We start from the raw sequence: 25,182 nt of genomic DNA on the forward strand, positions 1-25,182 counted from the left end.
TGTATGTTTTGAGGAAATGACTTACCAGATACTTGTAGCCCAATAGAAATGCTGAAATATTCTTTATTCAGGTTATCCTTTCTTCTAGTAAGGCATCGGTACTCCCCATTATCAGACAGGGAAGCAGGAGATATTGTGTAACTAGTATTTATAGGGGATGTCATTGTCTTGAGATCAAGAGTTTTGTCTTTGTACCAGAGATATTCCCAGTCGTCTGAATTCCCTTTGACTAGACACACCAGAGTAACTGTGTCTCCTTCGAATACATCTCCCTCTGGAGAGATCCGGCTCAGCACAGGCCTTTGTTGACCCTCTGAAATAAAACATTAGAAATTTTTTATTACTGGACTTAAAAGGGAATATTTACAGGTCCGATAGTTTACCCAAGAAAAGTTTTCCCTTACTCTGATGCATCGCCCTGCTTTTTGAATGCAGTTTGAACATTAAAACCATAATACATCACCATGCTCTTGAAAAATCAACACGTTTTCATCCTCTGGGCAGGGCCAGCACAGTGTTTGAATAAACTGGCTGTGAAGTATTTTCAATGTTCAGTTGTTGCCAAGGGATTCCAAATGACCAAAAATAAACGCAGAAAAAAGAAGCATGGATTTTATGATCCATTTAAAACAAAATGCACGTAGTTTTAATTTAATGTCATGTTGTTTAAAATGAATACCAGATCTTGGAGCTGGAGGACACGACTGCAATTTTTGTAAACACTGGTATCAGCGAGTTTTTTGTTTTGCTATTGTACATATTCTTCTGCAATAAGTTGCCGTTATACAATGTTACAATTGTGACATATTCGCCTGTGTTACAGTGAGAACAGGTGTGCCAAACAGACATGCCCAACATGAAAGGCCATTCGAACTGTTTTGTTGTGTTTTCACTGAAACGTACTGCCAATGTCAGGTCAGTCTTTCTCTTTCACAGTTTTGCCTGATCATGTCCATCCATATCTGTCTGTCACATTCAACATGGTAAACGCGACATCTGGCTTCATTTTGCATAAATCTTCACCAAACTTCTATCATACACTTCGTGTGTTGAGCCAGCTCGATCGCCCGAAGCAGCGTCACAAGCATGTGTACCAACAAGTGGTCGATGCCCTCTCAGGAAGAGGAATAGAGCGCACAGTCCCACGAGCTAGGGATGAGCTTAGGGGATGGGGCTGACGATAGTCATTATATATAAGCTAAGCTAGGCAGTAGTGGGGAGAAGGGTTATTTTGTGGTTTGATATCCTGTTGTAGCAGCAGCTATATAACAGTTTTGGTTTTTGGAGCAAGCTAACCTTCTGTTAAAGCCGAGCGTAACCCTGTATTTGATGACTGTTAATTATTTATTTTGTTGGACTTTGGAAGAGCTCTTGCTTATTTTTCCATGTTTATCCTTGTTTTGTTTTGGATTATAAATGCTCTAATATTCAATCCATCTCAGAATCTCTTCCCTGCTTTCTGTTCACCATTACTGCAACTGTTCGGCAACCTCATAACAATTACTCTATGGTCTATATGATTTGGTTGTGCATATAATTTTGTAAACCACAATAGCAATTTATGCATATTTTTTCTAGCATAAGGAGTAGGCTGGATAAAATCATAGACTGCAATACAGTTTAGAAATAAACTGAACCAATTCTTTTAGCTTGTATGCAAGGAACAAAAAAACGCTACAATCCGATAACATAAAATGAAATCTACTTGCATATAATAATCTAAGAAAAAATTGAACTTTACTGCAAAGTTTGTTCTGCATAGTAAAGAAAACTGGACTGGATCAGTATATACTTTGTGCAATCAGAAGTGCTGGGGAAGTTCCTTTTATAAAGTAATCTGCTACATGTAGCTAGTTACAGTTACAAATAGTTACTTCTCAGGCACAGTTTATATTTCACACTCTTGTTTTTTTTAGTTTGGTCAGACTGCATCTCATAATAGCAAGCTTGCAGAACTCATTAAACTTCATTTAACCCCACTGCACATGCTTTAGCTGAAACCCCTGTCTGTTTGCAGCCTCCTGTTAGATGATTTATTGTGAAAGCTCTAGGTGAAGTGAGAAACAAAGTAATGGAAGGGTTCCTCTTGAGCACACTGCCTCTCTTTCTCACATCCCAGCAGAAATGTTGAAGTAGTGCAGATTTTATGATTAATGCTGTATTTTTTTCTCGGTTTCTGAGAAATGTACCCATTGCAGCGCAATAGAAAGACCAGCTTGAGTTTTGCTTTACAGAAGTCTCTGCTCATGTTGAAACACATGCAATACACTGCTCTGTACTGTATATAAGTTGACCACTCACCATCAAGCGTTCCAAAGCAGGCTACAGTAGTTAAAACTGCAAGAAACAAATTGAAATAGTAGATTAAAATCATATTGAAAGGGAAGCTCAGACTAAGAATGAAAATCCCCAAAAATGCAAGGCTACATGAGAAACCACACACACACACACACACACACGCACACACGCACACACGCACACACGCGCACACACACACATATATCTGGCTGTGTAGTCCAGTGGTTTAAGAAACAGGCTTGTAATCAGGTGGTCCCTGTTTCAAATCCCAGCTCCGCCAGTGACTCACTGTGTGAGCGAGTCACTGAACCTCCTTGTGCTGCATCTTTGGGGTGAGACGTTGTTGTAAGTGACTCTGCAGCTGATGCATAGTTCACACACCCTAGGCTTGTATCTTGTAAAGCGCTTTGTGATGGTGGTCCTCTATGAAGTATACTGTAAAACTGATCCAACTCAATGATGTAAATAAATACGGCATTCACAAACTCAACAGATTCCTTCGAGAATTCTATGCTGCAGTGTGAAGGGTTATCAGACAGTTCTCTTCAAAAAAAAACTATGCACTATGGACTTCAAAAACAGAGCTTTCATTCTGATCAGATTTCATTTTGGCGTGCGTCACAAATCTCCGTCCATTTCGCTTTGAGAGAAGACTTTAGCAGTGCAACTTGAAAACAGCAGCATGAAGGCTTCATTATTTTCTATTTGAATATTGGAATGAACATTTCTGCACATGAATTTGATTCAAGGTTCCATGGTTTGTCAAAACTGCCCACAGCATTTGCATGTTCCATTCGCTTGCAATGTTGTGAAAGCGTGGGGAGTTTGATGCCACCTTATGCAATTAACAGGATCTGTAAAAGTTCCTGTATTTCCCCTATAGTTAACATGTTTCTTTTGCATTTTTTGCTCTCATGTATAGGCTACACAGTGCTAAATTTCTGCACCAAACCGAGTAATGTACACATGATTTGTGCTGAGGTACGGACTTTTGAAGGTTTGGTGAAAAAATATGAAACGTTTCCTGTGTTATTAATAATAATAATAATAATAATAATAATAATAATAATAATAATAATAATAATAATAATAATCATTAATAGATAATAAGTAAATATGTTTTTATGGACAAAACATAAGAACCATTTTGAGACCTTGCGAAATGACCATTATGTCTTGTCCATTAAAACCCGTTTAAACTGACATGAAGGGCAGCTACATTATGTTGAGATACTTATGTTGTCTAGTGTGTTTCCACCTTAAGAGTCACGTCATTGTTAAATGATCATAAACAGACTGTTGAAGTGAGCTGAAATATAGGACTTAGCTGTTCGGTTCTAGTTTGGTAAATTAACAGATGTTTTGTCTCTTTTTGAAAAGTAGGAGTTAATTAAAGATTGGAGTTAACGCTTTGCAAATGCGGCCCGTTAGAAGCCTCATGTGATGGGATGTTTTTGTTTGACAGTTTATAAAGATTTTACTGTCAGAAAAGCTTGATATATCAAATTGGAAGTACACATTTGTAATACAAATACTAAACAAATTAGATGCTCTGCAGAACACTCTGCAGCTATCTACTGAAAAGGTCAGCAGTTTTACTATTGAAAGGAGGTAGAACAATACAACTTTAGTTTAGGGATCTATTATAAGTGATTATAAACAATATATAAACCTGTTATTAATGATAATATCAATAATTATAGAATATGATTAGAAATAATAAGACTAATTACACTGTGTAACAATTTTTTTTAAGTAAGTGTTATTTCCTAATTGCTTATGCCTCAAAAGTATAGAAAATGGCTATTATTCCTCACAAACTTTGCTTTTGTGATCAGGACAGTGATATTTCAAAATATCACTATTTCCAATGGGAAAACGGGCAAATGTGTGTCTTTTCGTTCACATAAAGTCAGGAAAAAACAACATATGAATCCAAATTAACATGAATTTATACTAAAGTAATACAAAGATGACTACAAAAGATTTAGAAGTGAGTAGTTTTTCGAGATTTACAATTATACTGTATTTAGAAGTGAATAATTTTTTGGGATTTACAATTATACTGTAAATACAGTATAATTGTAAATCTCGAAAAACTACTAACTTCTAAATCTTTTGTAGTCATCTTTGTATTACTTTAGTATAAATTCATGTTAATTTGGATTCATATGTTGTTTTTTCCTGACTTTATGTGAACGAAAAGGCACACATTTGCCCGTTTTCCCATTGGAAATAGTGATATTTTGAAATATCACTGTCCTGATTACAAAAGCAAAGTTTGTGGGGAATAATAGCCATTTTCTATACTTTTGAGGCATAAGCAATTAGGAAATAATACTTACTACCCAGGAACAAAAAAAAAAAATGTTTTGTTACACAGTGTAATTATAATAGCAAGTTTTTTGGGTTTTTTTTTTTGCTGTTTTCAGAAAATATGTTGCAAACAACACAAAGTAAAACAAAGATAGAACTGTTTTGCAAAGCTGAATAAATACATACACTAAAACACTATGAAAAAAAAAAAACTAATGTTGTAAAGTATGAAGTGAAGTTTCCAGATTACTTACATAGTATTGTGCTGAGTCTCACAGGTCGCATGGTGCCTTCTGAAACACTGCAGCATGTACAGGACAGCACACAGCTCACCTGCTTCTGAGAAAGACTTTTTAAATTGCTTTCAAAGTGCCACAGTGCCGTCTTGCGTATCTATAGCATGCTTCAACATACGTCTTTCTTCAGACACAAGACTCCTGCTTAGGCCTATTGTGTGGGTTTTACCTAACCTGACAAAAAAGGAAGTCCAACAGGGCTATCAGTTTCATATTTATTTGAACAGAGGTTTGGGAATTCAAGGACAAGTAGCTAAAGATCCAAACAATATGCAACATACCTAATACATGTTTTGGTAAAACAATGAATATGCTTTTTTAATTGTTTAAATAGTTGCACCAGAAAAATAAAGATGGTTTGTCATCGTCAAATAAGTATTGAATGTCCCTGTGATTTTGCAATTTCTTAATTTTGATGGTGGCATTTGTAAATTTGTTAGATCACTTTGTGCTTTTAAACCTCTTAAACAAGTATCATGTATTTTAGCATTTGTGATTATTTTTTTTTTTTAATGGATCACATGTGTGGCCCTATTCAAAAAAAAAAAAAAAAAAAAATTTGACAAGGATTAATCTGACCTAAATTATTAAAATTACATTTCAAATCAATACCAGAGAAAGAAGCAACAACATCGGTTCATTTAAAATGGTAGAATTTGTGATTTGAATTAAGAACCCAGCAATGAATGCAGCGTGCATACTGTAGTGGTCATCAGGTTTGAGTGAAGCAGGACTCAGTAGGCAAGGTGGGATTATGAATAATACCGGTTTATTATTCCGGTTGAAACCGATAAAAACAACAAATCTTTGTTCGGGCCGGGATTCACGCCAAAATACAGATAAAAGTAAAAGGAATCTAGCTATCTCGCTGTCTCAAAAGAGAGATTTTCATGCTCCTCAAATATCATACAGCGCCTACTGCCTCCTTACTCCGAACTCACCTCACCTGTGGGTTGCAAATGCAGCCTCTAAATAGACCGATGTGGTCATTGTGCGTGTTGAATAATTTGCATTGCTCTTAAGCTTACATAGGGAGCAGTGCAAAATAATTGCCTGGCCGCAATGCAATTAGCATTTTGCACCTGCAATTATTTGCACTGCGTCTATACTTACATCCAGCTCTTAATGAAAACGGTTACGAATAATTGCTCCAGCCCTATGTATTACTTTTATTCATGCAAGGACAGACAGCTATGTCCAAATGTTTTGCAACAATTTTAGGACTGAGACCTAATTAAAAATAAAAACTATGCAAACACAATTTAGATATTTGATTTAAAACTATGTAAGCAAAGAAACTATAAACTTATATCGCAGAAGTCTATCGGAAACATTTCACGTTAGATTTGGAAATGTCACGTTTTTAAATGTGTCAGTTTTTCGATATGTGGAAAACTACAAAGCGGTATGGAAGTCAATATGTTCATGTAACATTATTCAGCAGGTTTTATTTGACTTTAGGAAGCAAAATTAGTTCATTGTATAGAGTGATGCTAAACTTTTGGCCACAGCTGTACCTGCTAGCCTGCACAATGCACACCCAGAACAACATTTCAATAGCAGTGGTGTAGAGACAGGAACTGTGAGACGGAACCCACACGGTTAAAATCAGCCGCAGGTCTTTTAAAATAGAGATACAAATGCTGAGATGCACAAGTGGGTATTTCACACAGTGCATCACAGCACGTGTATTTTAAAAAGCAAAGAACAGAAGCTAAAATTAACTACCCTGAGTTCATTTTGAAGTAGTGTGTGTGTGTGTGAATACAGAAAAGTCTATCTCTTCTTTACTAACTGTGCCCTCTGCGCCTGGTTGCTGTACTGCACTGGGGCAGGGTGAAGGCATGCCCATGTAAATAAGAAATAAGATAATGGTTTTGTGTTTAATGTGTTTAATTGATTGGCAGGGGTTAGACCTCCCTGCTTGCTTAAAATGAATGTGCAGCATTGAACTCATAATTTGCCTAATCTGAGCGTTTTAATTATTTTAAACAGATGGAGATTTCCCTTTAGGTATAAAATTATATAATGAACATAAATCCTTAAACTTTTTATAAGATACTCTGTTTAAAAAGCTCAGATTAGGCAAATTATTAGTCAATTAAGGGTTCAATTATGTAATTGAGTGCATTGGAACAAAAACCAGCAGGGCAGTGTTCCCCCAGGACCAGGGTTGAGAACCCCTGCATTAGGGTGAACTGTGTCAATTCCTTTTAAATAATTTAAATATTTCAATCATGTCTCCAATGATTTTTCATTGTCCAAGGCAATCTTCTTCTTCTTCTTCTTCTTCTTCTTCTTCTTCTTCTTCTTCTTCTTCTTCTTCTTCTTCTTCTTCTTCTTCTTCTTCTTCTCTTCATTGCTCGGTCCTTTAAGCCCTGGTAGCTCTTCTTTGGTCACAGTGTCCATTTTCTGCTGAGGTGACCAGAACTGGACACAGTATTCCCAGTGCAGTCTCACCAGTGCCTTATACAGCCTCATCATAAACTCATTGGATTTGTACTCTACACTTTTGGTGATACACCCAATCATTCTGTTTGTCTCTTCGATTGCTTCCCTGCACTACGAGGTTGCTGATAGTGGTGAGGCTATTCCAAACACCAAGGTCTGAGTGCTTGTGGAGACGTTTAAATGATTCTGTTGATTAATGCGACCCAGCTGCTTGATTCAGCAGAATCAGAAACCAAAAAGGTAATGAGTTGATGAATAGAATTGTGAAACTAATTATGTGAAGAGCAAAATGTTATGACAAAATATACAACCTTCATCATAACTTTCAAACCCCTTTATAAAATAATAATAATAATAATAATAATAATAATAATAATAATAATCTTTATTTTTATATAGTGCCTTTCATAGTAGACCACCATCACAAAGCGCTTTACAGAGGCAGGCTATATGCAGAGTCACATACAATAGGGTATTGTTGTTACAATAAAGCTAATCCTATAGATAATTTCCCGCATATATTAGGACGTGTGTGTGTTTGTGGTTGCCGTCCACTTTCCATCCTTATTGTGCTTCTGGTTTCTATATGTCTCACTCTAACTTTACCTTGCTGGTTAATACAGTTTTATTTTCTTCTTCCCGGGCCGCTAACATAACGTGTCGCTGAGACAAAAAAGGTCTGGGTTAGGATTCTCGTTGGATAGTGTAATTTCAGTAACACTACATTAAGTGTCTCTGATTACTGTGAATTTACAGAGTAGTTATTTAGTAACACACAATTACAACATTATTATGCATAGTTTCAATGTAGTTAATGTGTAAATGTTTTTTGTGTGAAAGAAGAGCTACCCGGATTTAAAGGACTGAGCAATGAAGATAATAATAATAATAATAATAATAATAATAATAATAATATTATAATAATAATAATTAGCCTTGGACAATGAAAAATCAGGGAGACATGCTTGAAATATTTAAATTATTTAAAAGTGTCACTTTCGAGTCTTATGAAGGTAAAACTCAGGAGGGAGCAGTTCCCCTAGTGATTTGACTTAAATAAGGGTTACTAGCTCCCCGAAATGAATCCCTGCCTCTGGTCCCTCATGATCCTGGTTAAACCTGCCCTTGTCCTTAGTTCCCCCTGGTTCCACATCCGGTCATGAGGGTTCTCCTTCTTCCCCTCCACGCTTGCAATGCACCGACCAAACACCAATCAAACGGAAACAAAAGAAGAACCAAGACCCCGTTCACACTTACTGAGTCGGCCTTGGGCCGTCTCTCGGCCGCCTCAAAATTTCGGTTCACAGTTGAGTTTTTAGGGGGCCTTTTTAAGTGCGTTCACATATGTGGTTGAAATGGAAGCGTGATAAAACGAGTGATCGGGGGAGTACCTACTTCTATAAAGAGGTATTTGAAAAATACAGCGAACAAGCGGTGGAGCTTGGCTGGAGATGCAGGACTGTCCTTTTGCGATTCAATACCTTTTAAACCTGCTTTACTCTAGGGGGAAAAAAAAAAGTAAAATGTGTGAAAATACATTGGACCTGACGCGCCTGACAAGCGCTGAATAAATAGACCGCTAAGGGTTAATTTCTGCATCGTCCCAGCTGCTACCCCTTAAAACCGACATTGTTTGTTCTACTACGCTCGACCTATAGGGGAGTGGTTTGAGCTACTAAACCACGTTAAGTGCGGCTCAGGGCCTGCGTTGGGTTGAGGCGGCATTGGTTCTTCAGACCACATCAAAAAGCTGGTCTAAATTTCATCCGGTCCAGGACCGCCTTTTCATTTTTCGATCATTCACACATGAGATAAGGTGGCCGTGGGCCAGCCTAAACCACGAGTGTGAACGGGGTGCAAGAAGCTTTCCTTTCAGCCTCTTTCTAAAGGCAGGTGAACAGTTAATTGAATGTCAATTGTTCAATTCAACCCTGGCCACCTGCTGCACATTCATTTTAATTAGACCAGCAGGGAGGTAACCTGCCAGCCCTGCCCTCTAATTAAACACATTATTATTTCAACCCAAACCATCATCTTATTTACATGGGCATGCCTTCACCCTGCCACAGTGCAGTACAGCAACAAGGTGCAGAGGGCACAGTTAGTAAAGCAGAGATAGACTTTTCTGTATTTACACACACACACACACACACACACACACACACACACACACACACACACACACACACACACACACACACACACACACACTACTTCAGAATGAACTCAGGGTGGTTAATTTTAGCTTCTGTTCTTTACTTTTTAAAATACACGTGCTGTGATGCATTGTGTGCGATACCTGCTTGTGCATCTCAGCATTTGTATCTCTATTTTAAAAGACCTGCGGCTGATTTTAGACCGTGTGGGTTCTGTCTCATACTTCCTGTCTCTACACCACTGCAGTTGAAATGTTGTTCTGGGTGTGCATTGTGCAGGCTAGCAGGTACAGCTGTGGCCAAAAGTTTAGCATCACTCTATACAATGAACTAATTTTGCTTCCTAAAGTCAAATAAAACCTGCTGAATAATGTTACATGAACATATTGATTTGCATACCGCTTTGTAGTTTTCCACATAACGAAAAACTGACACATTTAAAAACGTGACATTTCCAAATCTAACGTGAAATGTTTCCAACAGACTTCTGCGATATAAGTTTGTAGTTTCTTTGCTTACATAATTTAAATCAAATATCTAAATCATGTTAATATAGTTTTTACAGTGCAAATAGTTGCAGATGCAAAATTCTAATTGCATTGCAGCCAGGCAATTATTTTGCACTGCTCCCTATGTAAGCTTAAGAGCAATGCAAATTATTCAACACGCACAAACAATGATCCTCTATGATGATAACGAGGGTCTCAATGAGCACATCGGTCTAACTTGTCATTCCCACCCCCACACAGGCAGACAATGGAACCGGTCAACACAAGCAAGGCCACGCATGTGATCAATTTGAAATAAAATAATCACAAATGCTAAAAATTGGAAGTTGTTTAAGAGGCTTAATCAAAGCACAAAGTGATCTAACAAATTCACAAATTCCACCATCAAAATTAAGAAATTGCAAAATCACAGGGACATTCAATACTTATTTGACGATGACAAACCATCTTTATTTTTCTGGTGCAACTATTTAAACAATTAAAAAAGCATATTCATTGTTTTACCAAAACATGTATTAGGTATGTTGCATATTGTTTGGATCTTTAACTACGTGTCCTTGAATTCCCAAACCTCTGTTCAAATAAATATGAAACTGATAGCCCTGTTGGACTTCCTTTTTTGTCAGGTTAGGTAAAACCCACACAATAGGCCTAAGCAGGAGTCTTGTGTTTGAAGAAAGACGTATGTTGAAGCATGCTATAGATACGCAAGACGGCACTGTGGCACTTTGAAAGCAATTTAAAAAGTCTTTCTCAGAAGCAGGTGAGCTGTGTGCTGTCCTGTACATGCTGCAGTGTTTCAGAAGGCACCATGCGACCTGTGAGACTCAGCACAATACTATGTAAGTAATCCTTTCTTCTTGAAGCTTCACTTCATACTTTACAAAATTAGTTTGCTTTTTTTCATAGTGTTTTAGTCTATGTATTTATTCAGCTTTGCAAAACAGTTCTATCTTTGTTTTACTTTGTGTTGTTTGCAACAGCAAAACAAAACAAAACTTGCTATTATAATTGTTGGTCTTTTAACTATTGTTGGTGACACTTTACATTTATGTTGTAGTTACACAGTAAACACATGTGCATTACAATGTTATTATGCATAATCTTGTCAGAAATGGCGTGAATTCAATTATTTTTTAAAATCAGACAGACAGACAGACTATATCTGTTATAACCAATTATACACAGTATCAAAAAAATAAATGACAAAGGTGTCTAATAATTAGTCTTATTATTTCTTATCATATTCTATAATTATTAATATTATCATTAATAACAGGTTTATAGATTGTTTATAATCACTTATAATGGATCCCTAAACTCAAGTCTTATTGTTAAGTATTGGTGACTATATTTCTTCCCGAGGGCGCCTTTAGTTTCTTACTATGAGCCAAGATCTGCAGTCCATATTTGTTTTATGAATCAGTCAAGCAAAATGTTTTTGAAGTCCATAGCGCATAGGGGTTTTTTTTCAAGAGAACTGTCTGTTTAACATTCTCACTGCAGCATAGAATTGTTGGAGGAAACCGTTGAGGTTGTGAACATCGTATTTATTTACATCGTTGAGTTGGATCTGTTTAATTTTAATACGAAAACACTGAAAGAGACGTTTTTATGACCATTTTAGTGTTTGCAGCATCTTTGTTTTATAGTATAATCTGAGCTCCCCTTTCAATATGATTTTAATCTACTATTTCAATTTGTTTCTTGCAGTTTTAACTACTGTAGCCTGCTTTGGAACGCTTGATGGTGAGTGGTCAACTTATATACAGTACAGAGCAGTGTATTGCATGTGTTTCAACATGAGCAGAGACTTCTGTAAAGCAAAACTCAAGCTGGTCTTTCTATTGCGCTGCAATGGGTACATTTCTCAGAAACCGAGAAAAAAATACAGCATTAATCATAAAATCTGCACTACTTCAACATTTCTGCTGGGATGTGAGAAAGAGAGGCAGTGTGCTCAAGAGGAACCCTTCCATTACTTTGTTTCTCACTTCACCTAGAGCTTTCACAATAAATCATCTAACAGGAGGCTGCAAACAGACAGGGGTTTCAGCTAAAGCATGTGCAGTGGGGTTAAATGAAGTTTAATGAGTTCTGCAAGCTTGCTATTATGAGATGCAGTCTGACCAAACTAAAAAAAACAAGAGTGTGAAATATAAACTGTGCCTGAGAAGTAACTATTTGTAACTGTAACTAGCTACATGTAGCAGATTACTTTATAAAAGGAACTTCCCCAGCACTTCTGATTGCACAAAGTATATACTGATCCAGTCCAGTTTTCTTTACTATGCAGAACAAACTTTGCAGTAAAGTTCAATTTTTTCTTAGATTATTATATGCAAGTAGATTTCATTTTATGTTATCGGATTGTAGCGTTTTTTTGTTCCTTGCATACAAGCTAAAAGAATTGGTTCAGTTTATTTCTAAACTGTATTGCAGTCTATGATTTTATCCAGCCTACTCCTTATGCTAGAAAAAATATGCATAAATTGCTATTGTGGTTTACAAAATTATATGCACAACCAAATCATATAGACCATAGAGTAATTGTTATGAGGTTGCCGAACAGTTGCAGTAATGGTGAACAGAAAGCAGGGAAGAGATTCTGAGATGGATTGAATATTAGAGCATTTATAATCCAAAACAAAACAAGGATAAACATGGAAAAATAAGCAAGAGCTCTTCCAAAGTCCAACAAAATAAATAATTAACAGTCATCAAATACAGGGTTACGCTCGGCTTTAACAGAAGGTTAGCTTGCTCCAAAAACCAAAACTGTTATATAGCTGCTGCTACAACAGGATATCAAACCACAAAATAACCCTTCTCCCCACTACTGCCTAGCTTAGCTTATATATAATGACTATCGTCAGCCCCATCCCCTAAGCTCATCCCTAGCTCGTGGGACTGTGCGCTCTATTCCTCTTCCTGAGAGGGCATCGACCACTTGTTGGTACACATGCTTGTGACGCTGCTTCGGGCGATCGAGCTGGCTCAACACACGAAGTGTATGATAGAAGTTTGGTGAAGATTTATGCAAAATGAAGCCAGATGTCGCGTTTACCATGTTGAATGTGACAGACAGATATGGATGGACATGATCAGGCAAAACTGTGAAAGAGAAAGACTGACCTGACATTGGCAGTACGTTTCAGTGAAAACACAACAAAACAGTTCGAATGGCCTTTCATGTTGGGCATGTCTGTTTGGCACATCTGTTCTCACTGTAACACAGGCGAATATGTCAAACTACGTGCATTTTGTTTTAAATGGATCATAAAATCCATGCTTCTTTTTTCTGCGTTTATTTTTGGTCATTTGGAATCCCTTGGCAACAATTGAACATTGAAAATACTTCACAGCCCGTTTATTCAAACACTGTGCTGGCCCTGCCCAGAGGATGAAAACGTGTTGATTTTTCAAGAGCATGGTGATGTATTATGGTTTTAATGTTCAAACTGCATTCAAAAAGCAGGGCGATGCATCAGAGTAAGGGAAAACTTTTCTTGGGTAAACTATCGGACCTGTAAATATTCCCTTTTAAGTCCAGTAATAAAAAATTTCTAATGTTTTATTTCAGAGGGTCAACAAAGGCCTGTGCTGAGCCGGATCTCTCCAGAGGGAGATGTATTCGAAGGAGACACAGTTACTCTGGTGTGTCTAGTCAAAGGGAATTCAGAGGACTGGGAATATCTCTGGTTCAAAGACAAAACTCTTGATCACAAGACTGTGACATCCCCTATAAATACTAGTTACACAATATCTCCTGCTTCCCTGTCTGATAATGGGGAGTACCGATGCCATACTAGAAGAAAGGATAACCTGAATAAAGAATATTTCAGCAGATCTGTTGGGCTACAAGTATCTGGTAAGTCATTTCCTCAAAACATACAAAAGCTAATTTACGCTAAAGAATATTCTTTGAGATCATAGAACCCATTTAACCACGTAGTGCCTGAATTATGTAAATGAGAAAACTCTCTTTTCATCAATAAAAGTAATTTACGATTTTAAAATTAATAATAATTCAATTCCTTTTTTTACATTTTGACAAGCTGTATATATGTTATTTTGAAATGTTCATTCTGGTGTGTTTATTTGTTGCTTGGGCAGCGAGTGCAACATTCAGCAGTGTAGCGTTAACGTAATTGTCCTGCCGTTTACTAGGTCAATAGATCACAAAATGTTTTTATGAAGTAAACTGGTGAGGTGGTGTTACAATAAAAATATATACGACCAATTTATAATCTGTACAGTGTGTGTGTGTGTGTGTGTGTTGATGCTGAATTATTGCAATCCTTTAAGACCCCTGACAAAGTGTCGCAAATGTTCTGAAGTTCTCCCTTGCTGCAGAGAGACCACAAGCAGTACTGATCCAAGGATATGAATGGGAAGTGTTCTACACTGAAGAAACAGCTGTACTAGAATGTCAAGTGAAGGGGAGTGACCTGGAGTGGAGTTATAGGTGGTATAAAGATGGACTGCTCCAGACTGAAGGCAGTGGAAAAGATGGCAAATTGATGATAGATGCTAAAGAGTCAGACAGTGGGGAATATACCTGTCAAGGAGAAAGAACATCTAATCCATTTCACTCCACAATCAGCAGTCCCTTCATGCTGAACGTATCTGGTAAGTAGGGTTTTCTGTCTAAGGTAGACAGAAACTAAAGTGTAGTTACTTTGCTGTGAAGGAAATCAAAAGAAATGGATTGTCAGTATTTGAGTCCTACTGGTATGTTTTCAAAGTGCTTACTCTGGCCTTTAACCTTTCGTTTTTACAGTTCATAATAACGTCTGTCAATCTTGGATGATCCTCACTTTGTATAATCCATTGATGGAGTTTCAGATACTCATATGAGGTGTTACCCAGTCACAGCAACACCTCGTGTTTCGATAGAGAAGCTATGATACTGCATTTACAAGTCAAGACTTGTAGTAGTAATAAGGAAATCTCCATATCCTGTACAAATACAGTAACACTACATTAAGTGTCTCTAATTACTGTGTATTTACATAGTAGTTACTTAGTAAATACATGTGTTCCTACACGATGGTGTGGATGTAAAGACACACGCAAAGAGGAGTCGTGTTTAGCAGCCGTAAAGTTAGATTTTAGTGGCCACTAAAAATGCGGCGTATGTAAAGAATGGTGTTCACATGGTGTTCTGCACCCGCTATCCAATGAGCACTCGTTAAGCCATTCAAATTATATTAAAATCGATTCAAATGAAGAAAAGAGCATGGAATTGGACGGGATCTGGATACTAAGCGGCCACAAACATTATAATGTGATGTAAAGATTTTTCCTTGCACTTAGACAATTGCTGACCCTCCAAAAACTTTACACCTCTTCTTACAAGGTGCAAACCATTGTAGAAGCGAGTAATTAAGAGCTGTATAAAAGCACACACCTGCAGAGTCCTGCCATTGGGCTCAGGATGGCTTCTGTGGTACACTTCCTGATGCAGCTTGGCTCTTGGCTCTTGTTGAAGAGAGGCGGGAACACGTTCAGAGGAGAAGAGCACGAACGAAGAAGACCCTGCATATTCAAACCAGGGTCACTTTGTTTGGGATGTGGTGCTGAAGCGTTATCGTCACTCCACAGGCCATCCTAGACCCAATAGCTGAATTGAGGAATGAGCTAGACCCCAGCGTCAATCTAGGGACCGCTATCCCTGCACATGTGAAAGAGCTGTGTTCTCTGCACTACTTAGCCTCTGGATCCTTTCAGACCACAGTTGGCATGTCTGGAGGGATAACCCAATCCACCTTTTCCAGAGTGCTGGGCACATTTCTGGATGTCATGCTGAAAAGGGCAGGCCAATACATATCATTTCCTAAGGATGCTCATATAACTGATGTTGGCTGAGGCTTTTCCAAACAACTTTGTTTTATGCCGAGTGACCCCCTGTGGACTGGGGTATAGGAGGATATGTGAAAAAGTTGAATTTGCGAACATCTATAGTAAAAGCATTTACACATCCATAAATAGGTTAGTGAACAAAAACAACACGCAAACTGCTTTAAACATGGGGACAGTTTTTGCTTTAAAAGTAAGCAAACATCAACGAGATTAATTAAACTGCAAATACACAGTGTTGCTATGGGGTTTGCTTTAAGCCATCTCCACTCAAAGCTTTAAATTTTTTTTTAAAAAAATACAAAACGGTAAATGTACATTAACCTGCAACTAATGGCGTCTTTCTTAACTCTAGAAGTCCCTGCCTCCCTGGTTCTGCTTTCTTAATATCTCTGTCACGGTACTTTGCGCTCTTTCTTGATATTGCCAACAGCCAATAAGCATCTTGGTTTGAATATTGCTTCGGCTATTTTAAACGACCGATAAGCATTGCATTTATGAAGCTTGCTTTGTTTAATTCAAATGCATTTAAAAGCTTCAACAACACACTGACAGTATCTGCAAGCGTGCCTCCAATCTTCTCGGTTTCAGGGGTTCTGGCCAAAGCAGTGCTGACTGTGGAACCTGGGAGAGAGGTATTCGAAGGAGACAGTGTCACCCTGCGCTGTGAGTTTCAGGGCAGCTCTACAGGCTGGACATATCACTGGTACAAAAACCAACAAGGAAATGAACTGCTGCAGACTGGCAGCAGCGGGACGGGAGTCATTTACACAATAAGTGCTGCTGCTCTGAGCGACACTGGAACGTACTGGTGTCGACCTGCAAGGGGCAAGCCGAAGTTTTTCCCAGGTTATAGCCAAGCCATTGTGTTACAAGTATCTGGTAAGTGTAAAGAAACGCTTACAGAAAACCCTGTAGAGTTTATTACTTAACTGAAGGGGAAACTGATAACACTTTATATGAAGGTGTTGCTTATTAATGTTTTATAAATGTATAATATATGCATAATAAATATGTTATAAAATATTAATAAAGCATTATATATGGTTTATAACCATTTGATAGCCATAGACGGAATTACGTTTAAATATCCAAAAGTACAATAGGTGTCTAAAAACTGTCCCCTTTATAAAACTGTAATTCCGTCTATAAGCAATATAATGCTTTATTAATAATTTATAACATAGTTATTAAGCATATGTTATATATTTATAAACATTAATAAGCAGCACCTTCATTTAAAGTGTTAGTGGGATACTTAAATACAGGTTAGATAGCTTGAGAGGAATTACTCTAATCTAGAAGAAGGATTAGGGAGGGGGGCTTGATTGAAGGCTTTCAAATATTAGAAGGAGTTGACAGACAATACTCAATAAGTCAATACTTTAAACAACACAGACACCAGGAGTGCAGAACAGAGTTAGAATTGAACAGACTCGGGACAGATGATGACTCACTGGGGTACTTGACAACTTGACAAGGTTATGGAACAAGGTGAGCAGTGAGGATCCCAATAGCTTCCTCTCATTTGTACATTTTGATCCGTTCTTGTTCAGGTCATCATTTGCCAGGCTTACTAACTTTTTTTTTTTTTTTTAATCTTCTAAAGTAAATAATGGTTCTGACAAAACAATAATAATTACCAAAGGATATCTTACTATCAGGTGAAAGACTGGGTATCTCTTCAAGTTTCGAGACCAATGTTTCCAAAAAGAGCCGTAGACAAGAATTGTTTTCTACTATAATAATAAAGGCTTTAAAAAAAAAAAATCTGTTTTTTTATAGAGCTTTTTAGCAAGCCTGTTGTGTCAGCACTTCCTGAGTCTCCAGTCTGGGAAGGGGGCTCCCTCACTCTGCACTGTGCGGTCCAGGTGAATGAGAAATCTGCAGACACTAAACTGCAATACCATTTCATCAAAGAGGAGGGGGGCTGGAAGATCTCTGGTTCAAAAGAGAAGTATATACTCCCAGGTGCAAAGCTCAGTGACTCTGGAAATTACCGGTGTGAGGTGCAGGCAGCAAGGAATGGACTGAAGAAACGTAGTGAACCTGTGGGGGTTGCTGTAGGAGGTGAGGTCCGCTTGTCTTGCTGAAAAACTAACAGGGAACAGGTTGAGCTGAAGCAGATGATTTTACTGTGTCCTGATCATAAACCCTGTCATGACTGCTAGAATTACCGGACAAGGGAATTTTATAAGGGGGTTTACTTAAGGGCAGGCTAGGAAGGTTTAACCCTTTGCGGTCCTAGGTCTGACCAGGTCCAGGTTTTCCTTTCTGGTCCAATGTCAGACCCTGTCTGACATCATCAAAAAGACGTAAAGCACAGGTCTCTAGTCAGTTGTTTCTCCAGAAAAAGCAGAGAAAACCTTTCAATGGCCGAGTGAGACCGATAGGAGCTGAGTGAAGCTGAAAAAAGGGCATATCTGAGCAATACAGATAGCCCCTTTACCACAGCAATAACGTGGACACAAAGGAGATAGCTGCTTCCACATCCAGCGCTCAAAGAATATCACAGACATTTGCAGAGCTTTTTGAGATGTTACAGTAATAAAATAATGACTTTGATCACATTATTGAGGAGTTTGGAGATAAAATGAGTGATCCGGAGAGGATTTATCAGTATGCACGTCCATAAAGAGCCTTTTAAACCTGTTTTACTCTGGAAAAAAAAAATTAAAACAGCGTGTATAAAATAAACAGCACGTGTGAAAACAAACTGGACCCGACACGCCTGACAAGCGCTGAATAAATGGACTGCAAAGGGTTAAATGAAAAAAAAAAATCTCTTTGATCCTTTGAAAAAAAAAAAAAAATTGTAAACACATTATGTATTTGATTATCTGAAACCACGGGGTCAGTCTTCTTCACATTAATAAATTTCCCCAACAGACCGTCCACAGGCTGTGCTGACCCTGCACCCTCAGTGGCCTCACCTGTACTTTGGGGAGACGCTGACCCTGCGCTGTGGGGTTGCGGGAGAGTCTCCTGGGCTGGAGTATCAGTGGTTCAAAGGCAGTCAGCTGACCCCAGTGCCCCAGACAGCTGAGCACATTGTGAAGGGCAGTAGATACACAATGACAGCGGTGCTTCTGTCGAACCAGGGAGAGTACAGGTGTCTGGCTCTGAGGGGACAGCCGCCATATCCCTCTCACCTCAGCGATTCCGTTCTGGTCAATGTATCTGGTAAGTTCAGCTGAACCCATTGGATTTGCACCCCTTTTACACCCTCCGCAGGTTACAGAAAATATTAATCTTTCACATACCACAATCGCGGCTCCTGCTTACTGGCAGAATAGAGGGAGGTGGAGAAACAATGTATAGCTTCTAAAATGATTGATTTATCCCTAAATATGTGTTTAGCCAGCAAATATTTTCTTGAAACCGTGTGTATATGTGTATATAATACATTAGTTTCCAGCCCTGTATTCAATAACTGTATTATTTACAGTATCCTTCTTATTACCTGGTATAGTGTATACTTCATGAAGTTGCAAAGACATTGTGTCTTTCACATACTGTTGGGCACAAAATACAATGAGCATATTTGTGTGTACAATCAGGGTTAGAAACTAACAATATTGTGCTATCGGTCCAAATGACTAGTACCTTTTGAAACTTGCTAGCCCTGATGTGAACTTGCTAGCCCTGATGTGAATTTGCTAGCCCTGATGTGAAGTGCCTAGGTTGGAATCAACAACAACAGTTGGGGTCCCTAAAAATACGCTTAGATTTTATTTTGCTAAAAAAATAAACACTGTTATAAATTTTGATTTACATTTTTTTTTAAAAAAACAAAACACCTTTGTAAACGCTCATACAGATCGATCAATTACCTGTTTGCACATGAATATGTTGTGTTATTATGTTTTAAGCAACATACTACGATAATGTTCATTATGGTAATTGTTTTTTTTATTAGTTTTAAAATGTTTAGTAAAACGGACCTATTGTTTGACCTCGTTAGTACAACCGGCCCCCTTTGCTAATGACATCTTCAGTCAGGGTCGTAACCAAGTATAAATCTCCACATTTTTGTAAAATGACTTTGCACTTCAAAAGCTGCAACACGTTTCAGTTAATTCAGACGATAAACTTTTATCTATTTTTTTGAACGCAAGACTAAACGTGAGGGTATATGTGTGCATTTGTACATTTGCGAGCGGGAGTTTCTAACCCTGACAATACATACGTTTCAAGCCCTGTATATGATTGATGCATTCTTTACAGTACCCTGTCTAGTACCTTCTGCAATGCATCATAGAAAAAATATCACTTTATTCCACAAGTCCTTTATGTACTAGCCTACCACTGAAGCACAGCTCCTGCTGACTTCTAGAATAGTTGCCTGAGAGAATAAATGTCCCCCCCCCATATATAAGATTTTGAAACTTTGATAACGACGCAATGTGGTTTGGCTTTCTTCCTTATATTTGCGTTTGTGGAATTTTAAGGCATTTACTGTTGATACTGTTAATGTATGCAATATGGATGTTTCAATAACAATATAACCTATTTGTTTAGGATTATAATTTAACTGTGTTTATGTGTGTGGGGTGCATTTGCACGCCTTACCGTCCCCCCTGTGAGCTCAGTTATTGCCACTGACAAAGAGATTTAAGTAGAACAATTCTGTTAGCTCCATAAGCTTTCAGCTGATCTGCCCACAACCTATGTGTTGGTTCTGATGAGTTATTTGTATTGACACACGCTTGTTGCTCTGCATTTCAAACCCGATATTCCCTTTCTCAGCGGAGCAGCCCAAGGCAGTGCTGACTCGGACTCCTGATTGGTCAGTCCTGTTCCCCGGGGAGGAGGTGACCCTGCAGTGTCTGATTGAGGGGCGCCCCAGTGCAGGGCTGTATATACAGTACAGAGCTGGAGACGAGGAGCTGGGGCAGAAGCTTCAGTGCAACAGTATTGGGACCACATGCACAGTTGAGGCTAAAGAGTCACACAGCGGTTTTTACTGGTGTGAAGACAAAGCGGGTCATGAACGCAGTAAATCTGTAGACTTAAAAGTATCAAGTAAGTGAATTCATAGGTCGAAATCTTTAATATTACCATAGCAACTTAAATTATGTATTAGAAATCTGTAACACTTTACATAGTGTCTGTAATAACTGTATTTACATAGTAGTTACTTAGTAAATACACGTGTACTTACACATAATTACAATGTTATTATGCATGGTTACAATGTACTTCATGTGTGAGTTGTTTTGCGGGATTGTACACAGGTGCATCAGAAAAAGGGTTAGGCTTATATCAAGTTAGCAACAACACATCTTTATGCTTAAAAGTAGTTCCAGAGATTTGTAAATTATATAAATTAATACCAGGATAGACCTCTAGTGGTCAGGTAGATACAACAGACAAGATCCTGCAGAAAGCCATTTGCTCCTTGAAATTAGCAATCTATATACATGTCTTAAACACATTGATACCTGCTGACTTTTAACTCGGGTGGGGTCTGGGAATCGTATTTTAGGGTCTGATCAGGTATTGCCTTTCATTTTCCAGATGCAAGTGTGATTCTGCAGTCTCCCCCACGGCCTATAACTGAAGGAGACACGCTGACTCTGCTGTGTCGTGCTCGAGATACTAAGGGTAAACGCATCGTCTTTGAGTATTATAAGAACAACGAGACTGTGGAGTCCCACTCCAGCACAGGAGTGATCATCCCAGCTGTGATGAAGAAAGACGCAGGTCTATACAAGTGCTTTGCTTACTCCAAGGGGCGTACGCTGGGGGGATCTGAGGTGGAGGTGTCTGTCAGAGGTAAGATATTTCTAAGACCTGCTTGTGATTCAGGATGGTTCTCATAAAAGCTAGTGCAGTTGGGTAATGGGATAATGAATTTGCTTTTCAGAGCAAGTTTGTGTTCAGCCGCTTATAAAGCTGAGGTAACACAAAGCCACTTTTTCAAGAACAGTGGCTTGAAACCTCGTTCCGGGAGACCTAGTCTGAGGTTGCTGTATCAAACCCCAAGTCTCCCCTGGTGTGCCGTGCAGCAGCCTGAAACCTAAAGTCTCCTGAAACCAAGTTCCAAGCCACAAAGTGGCTTCGTGTTCGTCTTCTCAGCTTAACATTGAGGATACATGGCTAGGCATGATACTAGAATAATTATAATGTACAGTTAATGGCAGGCTAATAATCGTAGTACCGACTATGCTGATAATCATAGGACAGACTATGCTGATAATCATAGGACCGACTATGTTAATAATCATAGGACCGACTATGTTAATAATCATAGGACCGACTATGTTAATAATCATAGGACCGACTATGTTAATAATCATAGGACCGACTACGTCCCCTTCTTTGGTTTGATAGAGGTGAGAGATCACCTAGAATAGTAAATGATTATTACCATAACACTATACATTTGATGTAATAGAAATATAAAGTACTTCCACGGTTTATTTTATTGTGAAACAAGTCTGTTTAGTTTCAACACTTCTTTGATGTGGCGGCGTCCTTTCTGAACTTGACACATATATTATTGGAAGTGAAGTAACATGGCCTCTGGACACTTTTGCCCCTCGCAAGGTAATTGGCTCCTGGATTATGACTTAGAAGCACAAATCAAGTCACGTATGTTATGTGAAGACCATGTCACTACTGACCACTCTTATTTGGATCTTGCTGTATTAAAGATTCACAGCGTGTCACGTCTTGTGATAGATTTCTTCGCCAGGGTAACACTGACAGCCTCTGCAGGCCCCGTAGTGATGGAAGGAGAGCCAGTTAACCTGACCTGTGAGGTGGAGAGAAACACGTACCTCAGCCCTCCAGTCAGCTACACGTTTCTCAGAGACGGTGCGCCCCTAGCTGCGAGAAACGGCTCTGCACAGTATTTCATAACAGCGATGAATAAAACACACACTGGGAGATACAGCTGCATCGCAGAGACGTGGCCGGGAATCAGTAAGCAGAGTGCTGCTGTGAAAATCGAACTTGCAAGTAAGGCTCACTATGAAAACACTCTCAAGACTTTCATTAATGGAAAGATGCCGAATAAAGGATTTTGTTAAATTTAGTCTAAGCTGCCTAAATTCCCCACTGTAGCTGGACAATTGATCTATAGCATCCAAAAAAGACACGTAGGGCGCTCACAAAACTAAGCACTGTTGTAAAGGATATTTTGTTGTGTTGTTTTTTTAAAGCTATTTTTTATTAATTAAATCAAGTCTGGTGGTCAGGAATCACTTGTAACTGTTTTATGTCTTTGCTTACAGACTCTTGGTCGATCGCAATTGAAGTCACGAGATGGACTCTTCTCTTGATCCTCCTCGCTGTGCTGACGCTGTTCAATTGCAAAAATCACAAGACTGCAGAAGAGACTCACAGGACAAACACATTGTAGCCCCGTGCAGATGAACTGGTTACACTTTTCATTAAATGTCTCTAATTACTGTCTATTTCTCCTCTTTCGGAACAAATTCAACACCATTTATTCTACACTCTCCTGCCACAAACACAGTATAATACTCGACCACCTTGACTCTACTCCGATTGCCCTCCTGCTCTCTCTTCCTTCTCTCCTCTCTCCATTACTGATGACTCCAGCCTATTGCTGAAATCAGCTACTGTCACATGCCCCTTGGATCCCTGGCCAACAAATCTCGTCCGTCTCTGTGCCTCTGACCTTACTCCTTCCATTATGCACACTGTCAACCTGTCCCTGGTTTCAGGCCTGGTTCCTGCTGCCCTCAAGACTGCCCGAGTAACGCCACAGCTCAAAAACCCTCCCTTGACCCGGCTGTCGTATTTAACTTATGTTCCATATCCAATCTTCCTTTTCTCTCCAAAACTCTTGAAAGGACTGTAGCCAGCCAGCTGATGAAACATCTCACAGACAACAATCTCCTTGAATCTCTGCAGTCTAGCTTCTGGCCTCATCACAGTACCGAAACTGTTCCCTTTGTCCTTGACCTAACTGCTGCGTTTGATTCCATAGATCATAATATTCCTCTTGACCGCCTTTAGAAGTATGCTGGGATCTCTGGAACCTGTCTCGCCTGGCTGTCCTCTTACCTATCTGGACACAGACTGTTTTCTATGCTGGATGCAGGGCTGATGCAAACCCTGTCACTTTTGGTGTCCCCCGGGGTCTGTTCTTGGGCTTCTTCTCTTTAACATTTACATGCTTCCCTTAGGTCACCTCATCTGCCATCATTGCCTCATGTTTCTCTCCTATGCTGACGACACCCAGCTCTACCTAAAACTAGACCCTGGATGTCCCTCTGCCATGGTTTGGCTCCCAGCTTGCATCCAAGACATCAAGGCCTGAATGTCTGCCAGTTTTCTTCAGCTCAACACTAACAAGTCTGAACTTCTTCTAGTAGGATTGAAAGCTCAACTCAAGAATCTCAATATTGCTTCCTTGAACCTCAGAAACTGTCTGCTGCTGCCTTTCCCCACTGTATGAAGCCTTGGTGTACTTCTGGATAGTAACCTCTCTTTTGATGCCCAACTCTCCTCTGTAGCCAAATCCTCCTCTACCACCTCTGAAAACATCTCAAAGGTCCGTCCCTTCCTTTCCCTCCCACATGCAGAGATACTATTCATCTCGTCTCGACTCGACTACTGTAACTCCCTCTATGGTGGTCTTCCTGCACGCTCCATAAACCCAATTGAAATAAATAAATAACGGAAAAGTGGTGCGTGCATATGTATTCACCCCCTTTGCTATTAAGCCTCTAAATAAGATCTGGTGCAACCAATTACCTTCAGAAGTCACATAATTAGTTACATAAAGTCCACCTGTGTGCAATCTAAGTGTCACATGATCTGTCACATGATCTCAGTATATATACACCTGTTCTGAAAGGCCCCAGAGTCTGCAACACCACTAAGCAAGGGGCACCACCAAGCAAGCGGCACCATGAAGACCAAGGAGCTATCCAAACAGGTCAGGGACAAAGTTGTGGAGAAGTACAGATCAGGGTTGGGTTATAAAAAAATATCCAAAACTTTGAACATCCCACGGAGCACCATTAAAGCCATTATTAAAAAATGGAAAGAATATGGCACCACAACAAACCTGGCAAGAGAGGGCCGCCCACCAAAACTCACGGACCATGCAAGGAGGGCATTAATCAGAGAGGCAACAAAGAGACCAAAGATAGCCGTGAAGGAGCTGCAAAGCTCCACAGCAGAGATTGGAGTATCTGTCCACTTTAAGCTGTACACTCCACAGAGCTGGGCTTTACGGAAGAGTGGCCAGAAAAAAGCCATTGCTTAAAGAAAAAAATAAGCAAACACGTTTGGTGTTCGCCAAAAGGCATG

General features: G+C 39.1%; 1 protein-coding gene and 2 long non-coding RNA genes across 3 annotated transcripts; 2 read left to right on the forward strand and 1 right to left on the reverse strand.

Moving 5' to 3' along the window:
- Positions 1-31: 31 nt before the first annotated feature.
- Positions 32-4,986, reverse strand: LOC121305337. Its single transcript, XR_005948064.1, has 3 exons — positions 4,869-4,986; positions 2,302-2,337; positions 32-313 (listed from the first exon to the last, which is right to left on the reverse strand). It is a non-coding gene; the product is annotated as an uncharacterized LOC121305337 (long non-coding RNA).
- Positions 4,987-10,764: 5,778 nt separating this feature from the next.
- LOC121305338 lies at positions 10,765-13,835 on the forward strand. The gene is made up of 3 exons (XR_005948065.1): positions 10,765-10,868; positions 11,740-11,775; positions 13,610-13,835. It is a non-coding gene; the product is annotated as an uncharacterized LOC121305338 (long non-coding RNA).
- Positions 13,836-14,220: 385 nt separating this feature from the next.
- Positions 14,221-23,307, forward strand: LOC121305185 (Fc receptor-like protein 5). Its single transcript, XM_041236728.1, has 9 exons — positions 14,221-14,225; positions 14,348-14,658; positions 16,480-16,770; positions 17,674-17,958; positions 18,778-19,071; positions 20,638-20,913; positions 21,409-21,666; positions 22,576-22,854; positions 23,130-23,307. Exons 1-9 carry the CDS (start codon positions 14,221-14,223, stop codon positions 23,255-23,257), a joined length of 2,127 nt encoding a protein of 708 aa, XP_041092662.1. The 3' UTR covers positions 23,258-23,307.
- The last annotated feature ends 1,875 nt before the right edge of the window (positions 23,308-25,182 follow it).

This window comes from Polyodon spathula, chromosome 42 (assembly GCF_017654505.1).
Source record: "Polyodon spathula isolate WHYD16114869_AA chromosome 42, ASM1765450v1, whole genome shotgun sequence".
Classification (NCBI taxonomy): Eukaryota; Metazoa; Chordata; class Actinopteri; order Acipenseriformes; family Polyodontidae; genus Polyodon; species Polyodon spathula.

Bases quoted from the DNA above. Each gene is read 5' to 3' on its own strand.
- LOC121305185 (XM_041236728.1), top strand. The intron at 16,771-17,673 runs GTAAGTGTAAAG...GTTTTTTTATAG, and splicing joins CATTGTGTTACAAGTATCTG to AGCTTTTTAGCAAGCCTGTT. The intron at 21,667-22,575 runs GTAAGATATTTC...GTCTTGTGATAG, and splicing joins GGTGGAGGTGTCTGTCAGAG to ATTTCTTCGCCAGGGTAACA.